Source organism: Octopus bimaculoides, chromosome 6 (genome assembly GCF_001194135.2).
Source record: "Octopus bimaculoides isolate UCB-OBI-ISO-001 chromosome 6, ASM119413v2, whole genome shotgun sequence".
In the NCBI taxonomy this organism is placed as follows: domain Eukaryota; kingdom Metazoa; phylum Mollusca; class Cephalopoda; order Octopoda; family Octopodidae; genus Octopus; species Octopus bimaculoides.
In genome coordinates, this window is record NC_068986.1 from 37924387 (window position 1) to 37931995 (window position 7609).

Genomic DNA, 7609 nt, shown 5'->3' on the forward strand with positions numbered 1-7609 from the left:
AAATGAATCACCAAAATTGGCCTTTCATTATTTATAATCTGTACCTGTTTGTTTGGTTACGAAATAAAATACACAAAACGTGTTTCTGAATTACGTGTATTTACTTTATATACATATGAGTTGAAAACTTTCTTCTAGCATTCCACTTAATATCTATGTTCCATGCTGGCATGGATTGGAGAGTTATTAATGTAGAAATATGGTATCGTAGCTACTAACAGTTGAGGGTTGCGTAGTCTAGACGGCGTTTTTAGATTTCATTATTCTCTTTAACCCAGGCAACGCCGGGTGTTTCTGCTAGTATTATATAAAAATCAGATCTTAAAATTCCAATACTAAAATACAATATAAAACTTGGAAATGCAGAAATCATCTAGCTTGAATAAATTTACTACCAAGCCAGTGCTAACCATTCACACCTACCTTCCAATGTCATTTTAAAAATCACTCCAAAGTCATGGAGATAATGTATGATTAATTCAAAACAATGCGAATAATAAGCATTACATTTGACAATGCTAAAGGGTTAGAAATATTCAGGGCATTCGTATAGTAAACAAATTTCATCCTGAACTGCAATAAATTTGTGGACCTTAACAAGTCAAAAACTCTGATATTCTAATAAACCCAAACTTCAAAACCAATCTATCTCAACCAATTGACTAGTTGAAAGAATTAAAACCAACACAAGTTTAATCCAGGAGAATTGAATGTATTAATAAAAATATCCTAAAATTTTGCCACCAAGATGTCTTCTCCTGGCCTCCTCATGATCAAGGATCCCTCCCGAGGTGGTTAATACCAAACATCTGAAAAGGAACAGATATTTTCATATAAAAACAAACTACCATGTAAATCAAAGACAAATTATTTTCTTTAAATTAGCTCAGTGGTTCTCAACCAGGGTCCATGTAAAGTTTCTGCTATTAAAATTCACGTGCAATAAATTGCTTATACTTCTACAAGGAAAAAAAGAAAGAAAATTTATACAGTTAATGTTTCAAGCAAAGTAGCTAAGTTAAGAAAATCTCTATAAGAGATGAAAGTAATAAGTATACTGATAAGAAATATTTATCAGCACTTGAATATGGCCGCTTCACAGAAACCAACATTACTATTGCTTTTTAACCCCCAAGGAGTCTGATTATTGATGCAATCTGAACCCACCATACATTGCAAGCAGGGGAGCAAGCCCCTACCATCCTCTAGCAGACAACAGGACCACCAGACCATACGGTTTCAAGCTATTTGTGTTCATCCTCAGTGGTAGACACCCATTCACTATAGATAGTAGTAATTCGATCCAGCTCACAATATACACAAAGTGACAATCAGTCACCAGTCTTGCAACAGATGAAAGTAGTAACTATACTGAGAAGTAATGCTTTTCGCCACTTTTTATATTTCATCATAAAAATACAAGAAGATTTTTTTTTTAAACTTTTAATAGCTAAGGGAGTCTGCCAGAGTAAAATAGAGAAACCAAAGGGCTCCACAGACAAAAAAAGAATGGTTGAGAACCACTGATCTGGCAGAATGTTGGAAATGTTTGCTTACCCAAATTGTCGAGATGGCAATAAGTTGTTGGTCCACCTCTCCAAATCTCGGAGGCATATGTCAAATCGGGGGCTAATGACACCACACTACAAATGAGAAAATAAAATCCAATCAGAAAGAAAAAAATAATAAATAATCATCTGCAATCCATAAGATACTTGGCTATATTCAACAGGAAATGTTTAAATAACTGGGTGATTGATTTAGAAATACGAATCAATCACATCAATTTCAGTATATTTAATTTATATAGCATCCGGCCCTTCCTGAATGACCCATTATTTAAAGGCCAGCCGTACACAAGGATGCAATCAAGAATAAAGATGAAACAAAAAAAACAACAAAAAAAATGAAATAAATCACTTTAATGAAAGTAAATATTACCATATTTAGCCTGCCTGTAAGGTTGACAACGATTTTGCCATTTCTGTGATCATCTACGATTTCAAACTCTCCAATATAACCTAAAAAGAGAAAACTGACATTTTAATATATTTTAACTTAATAGACAACTAATTGAATAGAATAAGAAATCCATACGCTGCTTATCATACAGTTTGTAACTTCATTTGTAGTTGTATTTAAGCTTTTAGCATTCAGCTTACTCTGACAAATGTAATTCTCATTTTTTCAGTTTTGAATTAATCAAGAATTATCTTGTAGTTTCAAGATTTTGAGGACGTGAGTGCTTGATTTAAGAACATTATAAGGTAGTTGCGAGAGGCTGGATTTCACCAGTTTGAACATAAACATGTAGAATATTTAGGGCAAAGCAAAACCATTTTAACTGAAACCCAGCCATTACCACTGATGCCAGTGCCGCCTGACTGGTTCCCATGCCGGTAGCATGTATGTAAAAGCACCCACCACACTCTTGGAGTGGTTAGTGTTAGGAAGGGCATCCAGCTGTAGAAACCTTGCCAGATCAGATGCAGCCTCCCAGCTTGCCAGTTCTCAGTTGAGCCATCCAACCCATGCCAGCATGGAAAGTGCACCTTAAACAACAATGATGATGTATATCAGCTTTTAGAACAAAACCAAGAAATACCAGCAGTGAACTGCCTTTCAAATTTTATGTTTATATTCATAAACATAACATTATGAATGTTATATACAGAAGATTAAGGTGCCTAAACACTTGTTTTGAAGTGTTTTATTTATGATAAGAATACTCAATCAAGATGTTGTAGGACTTCCTTCTACTAAGTATCAATTCATCATTGAATGCACAACTTGCAGGTATGCCCTCCTTTCACTAACTCTTCCTATTTTAAACTAAGTTTGCTTTTGCATCTGGATCTAAAAATCCAATATTTCAAGCAAATTTAAATGATTATAATCATGTTCAAATATGAACTGCAAATGAAAAAAGGCATCTTAGCCCTCTCATGCAGATATAATCCAGTTTAGCATTCTGGAATAGTTCTCTATGAAGCAAGTGAATTACAGACCAATCTTTGGTCTTTAGACACAGGCAGTAGCTTTCATAAAGTTTATAAAGCAAGTCATTCACTAAGTTTGCTGCTAAGCCCAACAAATGTAAATATTTTAATCGGAAGAGAAGGTAGCACTCATGACTCTTCAGTCTTGGTGACAAGGGGAGGAAGATTATCCCTAAACTGGAAACCAGGCCCAAGTGCTTGCGACAGAGTGGACTTGGTTAAAAGGTACCCAAGATGCCAGATGATAGCACTAAACTGAAAGATGGATGAAGTCCATTACCCAAGGAAGCGATGGCTTAATTTAACTCTGTCAATGCATTTCTTTTTTACATCGATCTTGAAAGAATGAAACGTAAAGTTGTACTCAGCAGCATCTGAACAAGTACCAGAAAGTGTAGTCAGTGCTCTAACAACACTGCCAACAGTACCAATTCTACTATGACCAATTTATAGGAAAATCTGGCTTCTAATTCAAGCAGGTGGCTTTATGATCAATTTGTAGAAACAAAAGCTTCCTGTAAAATATCAACATTCACATTATCTAAAACTAAAGATCTTAGATCAGATCCTGCCAAGTACTACATTGTACAACACCCAAGAATACAGAAAACACCTTGAGGCTATCAGAGGTGAATCAACTAAAATTGCAATGAAAGAGATTTACACCGGTTATAAAAGATACGAAATGTACATACCATGTTTCATCATGACAGACAGAAATCTGCATGTGACTTTAGAATTTGGTCTGATCATCACCTGTCTTTTACCACCTCTCTCGGCTGCTTGAATAGTATTCAAAGCATCGGCTAATACGTTCATACGCACCATTTTTAGAGCTGCAAAATATTGTAAACTTCATTTCAACATCTTATAAAGAAAAGTAAAGAAGCAACAACTTTTGGTATATTTTATGTTTCGGTCATTCGGCTGTGGCCATGCATCGTCCACTGCCTTGAACTTCTAGTTGAATGAATTGACCCCAGTAGTTATATTTTTTTAAAGCCTTGTAGTTATTCTATCGGTCTCTTTTTGCCAAATCGCTAAGTTATGGGGATTGTCAAGTGATGCAGGTATTTATATTTACCGATGACATCTACTTAACGTTTTTGTTAGGACATTTATGCATGGCCAACGTAAATCGAATTTGGTGGGAAAACGTTCTCATTTTGGAGTGGTAAGCCTAGTTTAATACCACCACCGGTTGCGAACACCCCGAGAAAATGATCATGGGCGCTGCCCTTCCTCCTCTGGCTTAGCAATTGAAAAGAAAGAACTTTAAAGATGAGAATTCAAACTTTTAGGGCTAGATCAAATAATCAACGGTCATGAATCACCATGACTGCTCATACAAAATTCCCCTTCTGATCACAAGTCCGAGAAAAATCGTTTATGGAAGACCAGCAGTTGTCCAGGCATACCAGCCTCGCCTCTCCACGCCACCGATGGGAAGGCAAAGGCCGATACAGCTTGGCACCAGTGACGTCGCAACTCTTTGTTGCAACTAGGAAAATAACCAACTAAATTCGTATAGAACGAGAAAAAAACTCATGCAAAAATGTTTATCTAATCAGTGTTGTTTAGCAACAAAGCAACTGACGAAACGAATATTCCAATGAAATTGGCAAGAAAATTAATTTAGAGAGAAAATGGAAGCGATATATTTCATATTCAGTATGGTAGCAATGCCAAATGGGCACTACAGCGAGCATTAAAATTTTACTGAACTATAATTTAGCCCCCCCCCCCCCAATAGTTTAAATAGTCTCAAACAATTGAATTACAAATAATACTCGAATAAAACAAATCATGTCTGGCAAATTGTGATCTAATTCCACAAACATCGGTGAATGTTCATTGCTAATTAAGTTACCTATTTTCGAAATTAACCAGTTTCTTATTTACGAACGCACTAGTCTGGTTCTTTAACATACGAGATCTTTTGAAGGATTATCCATAACACGTGGATTTAGCATTAAATTGTATAAATATTCCATGTACCCGTATTATGTTTGCACGTGTTTCATTTACTAGATTTAGAATTACAATTTTCAGTTGCATTGTGGAACCCCCCCCTCCTCCTCCCATGGTTGTGCAAAGTTTGGGTGGAATATCGCTGGATTAAGTCCAGTCCCTTTTTCCAATATATTTGAATACTGTATTAAGTATAGCCGGAGTTCGGATGGATCATCCCTGACGAAGAAGAGCACTTCATCTGTAAAATATCTGTGTCTATACCTAAATCTACATTAACAATATCTTTCCTTCAAGACTTTATAGATGTAGTTTGATGGCAAATTGCCGCGATTTCTTAACGGGACGAGACACGACTTTGCATGTGTTGTCGGTCTTATAGCTGTTACGCTTCCACATTAGATCTAATCGAACAGATTCTATAATCAAAGGCTTACATCCCATCTATTTGTCTATCATTTTACAGTGGATTGATTTGAGAATTTGGATGCTATTTCCAAGCCAACTGGCGGTTTGTAAAAGGCATACACAGACTTCTGCAAATAAATACAATACATAGAATTACAATTTTCTTTTCTGTAGACATCATAATATCCTGCTTTTGTTTAGTAGTAGACAACAAAGTGTAGATATGGATGCGATATATACAAAGGATAACGACTAACAATATTAAGAAATATGACGAAAGATAGACTGATGGATAAACGGAGAGGCATAAAAATATTTTCAATTTCAACAGCCTTGTTTCTATTTCAAAACTGAAGAATTAATTAGAGAGCTACAAGCATTATCTCGAGCTTTCTAATTAAATTTTCACCTAAAACGAAGAGATTAATAGAATTTAGGCAACACATAATGATGTTAGTAGCAGAAACACATTAGCAAAAGAGCATTGGATCAAAGCAGAATTTCTATCATAGACCTTGCAAAATTTGCTAGACTTACAAAAATAGAACAATATTATATATAAATGATCGGTTAATTCCACATTAAAAATTTGTTGGAAAGAACTAAAGTATTTAAAGAAGGGAAATTAAGGAAAATTTTCGGAGGGTCATTTAGACATCACGTTGTCAATATAAAAATATATAAATCCGACAGCTACATGAATAAACAAACCAGCAGGTATTACTAACTACGGCCTTATCTTGCTGAAAAAACAACTTTTTATCAAAAGAGTTACGAATTAGGAATAAGATTAAGCATGATTTACCAGAAGACAAATTAATAACGAGACATACCTTGTGCTGGCTACCGGAAGAAAGAACGAAAACGAGGCTGAAATTTATGATGTGAAAAAAAATCAGGGGAGACAACTCCGGACATTTGAAATTGATTTGAATTTAAAAGGAAGTTTTAACATTAAAATTATTATTATTGTTGTTGTTGTTTCGTATTGATAGTATAAATTTATACTGTATAAAAATTCGTGTTGTATATTACCATATAAGCGTTGCTCTTTCAGTTACTCGTATAAAAATATGCTGCTCAAACGAAGTGGATGTCAACCTTCTGATTTTTGATTCTGTTATTTATTTATTCTAAGGTAAAGTTAACACTTTTCCAGTTTTATATTCCACCCAAACATCGTAAGACACGATTTCGATTACTAATTGCTTTTGAATGGACATAACTCACACTGGCAACAGCTGTTTATCGCTTCACTTAAATAATCATGAAATGGGCGGGGTTAAAGAATATTCAGCGTAACAAGACACCTGGTCCAAACCCTGACCACCTGGTGCACGTATTCTTTACTTTCACCGATAAAATGTGATATTATGATGTCCTGCCTCTTAAGAATATCTGGCAAGACTTCCTTTTCTCCTGTCTTTCTCTATTCCGGAAATATTTATATGAATTGTGTTTAACGTGGACTGTTATTAATGGTTCAATTCTGGGTTAAAGTTCAGATTTTTTTATTTTATTTTATTATTCAAATATCGGTTTCAAATTATGGTACAAGGCCAGCAATTTTGGGGGAGGGGATAAGTAGATTACATTCCACTGGTACTTATTTTATCGACTACAAAAAGATAAAAGTTAAAGTTGACCTTGGCGGAATTTGAACTCAGAACATAAAGACAGACAAAGTGTCGCTTGGCATTTTTGCCCGGCGTGCTAAAGATTCTGCCAGATCACCGCCTCTTATTTTGTTATTTAAATATTAACACAATTGTCAGAGAGTGAGATAAAATACTGTCGAGGTTTTGGAATATTTGTGCCCTCCTAAGTCCCATATTTCATGAGGACAACAAAAAAAAGTTTTCGAGGGGTGTAAAATTTGAATTTGTGAGTGTGGAATCAGAATCGTAATTTCCGTGTTGTGAAATACAAGAGGGACTTCGATAAAATGAGGTCATTTTTTCACAGGAATTTTCAATGGCCGGATAACTGAAGAGATGCTGGCGTGGGCTCCCACCCCGGCATCCGAAACTCTGAGTTTTATCATGGCTACCGAATAACTGTCACATATTTTTACAGATATATATATTTACTTTTTTTACCCCCCTAAACTTTAAGATTACATATATATATATATATATATATATATATATAATATAATATAGGATAAAATCTTTATAAGAATTTATCAAGTAGTCAGCGTGAAAAAACCCCATAAGGAAAAAAACCCATCG

General features: G+C 35.0%; 2 protein-coding genes across 2 annotated transcripts in view; one reads left to right on the forward strand and one right to left on the reverse strand.

Annotated features, from left to right (window-relative positions):
* Nucleotides 1-691: 691 nt before the first annotated feature.
* Nucleotides 692-6263, reverse strand: LOC106878408 (40S ribosomal protein S15a). Its single transcript, XM_014927615.2, has 5 exons — nt 6212-6263; nt 3695-3835; nt 1942-2021; nt 1558-1643; nt 692-809 (listed from the first exon to the last, which is right to left on the reverse strand). The coding sequence occupies exons 2-5, from the start codon at nt 3825-3827 to the stop codon at nt 716-718; spliced, it is 393 nt and encodes a 130-aa protein (XP_014783101.1). The 5' UTR covers nt 3828-3835; nt 6212-6263; the 3' UTR covers nt 692-715.
* Nucleotides 6264-6289: 26 nt separating this feature from the next.
* Nucleotides 6290-7609, forward strand: part of LOC106878407 (gamma-glutamylcyclotransferase) — a 12295-nt gene continuing 10975 nt past the window's right edge. Inside the window, exon 1 of the mRNA XM_014927612.2 lies at nt 6290-6516. The gene's annotated coding sequence lies outside the window, so the exon portion shown is untranslated. The remainder of the gene's footprint in view (nt 6517-7609) is intronic.

Excerpts from the sequence above, each read along its gene's own strand:
- LOC106878408 (XM_014927615.2), bottom strand. The coding sequence starts at position 3,827 with ATGGTGCGTATGAACGTATTAGCCGATGCTTTGAATACTATTCAAGCA. Across the intron at positions 2,022-3,694 it reads GTCTGTCATGATGAAACATG|GTTATATTGGAGAGTTTGAA; the intron begins GTATGTACATTT and ends TTCTCTTTTTAG. Across the intron at positions 1,644-1,941 it reads TTACAGGCAGGCTAAATATG|TGTGGTGTCATTAGCCCCCG; the intron begins GTAATATTTACT and ends TCTCATTTGTAG.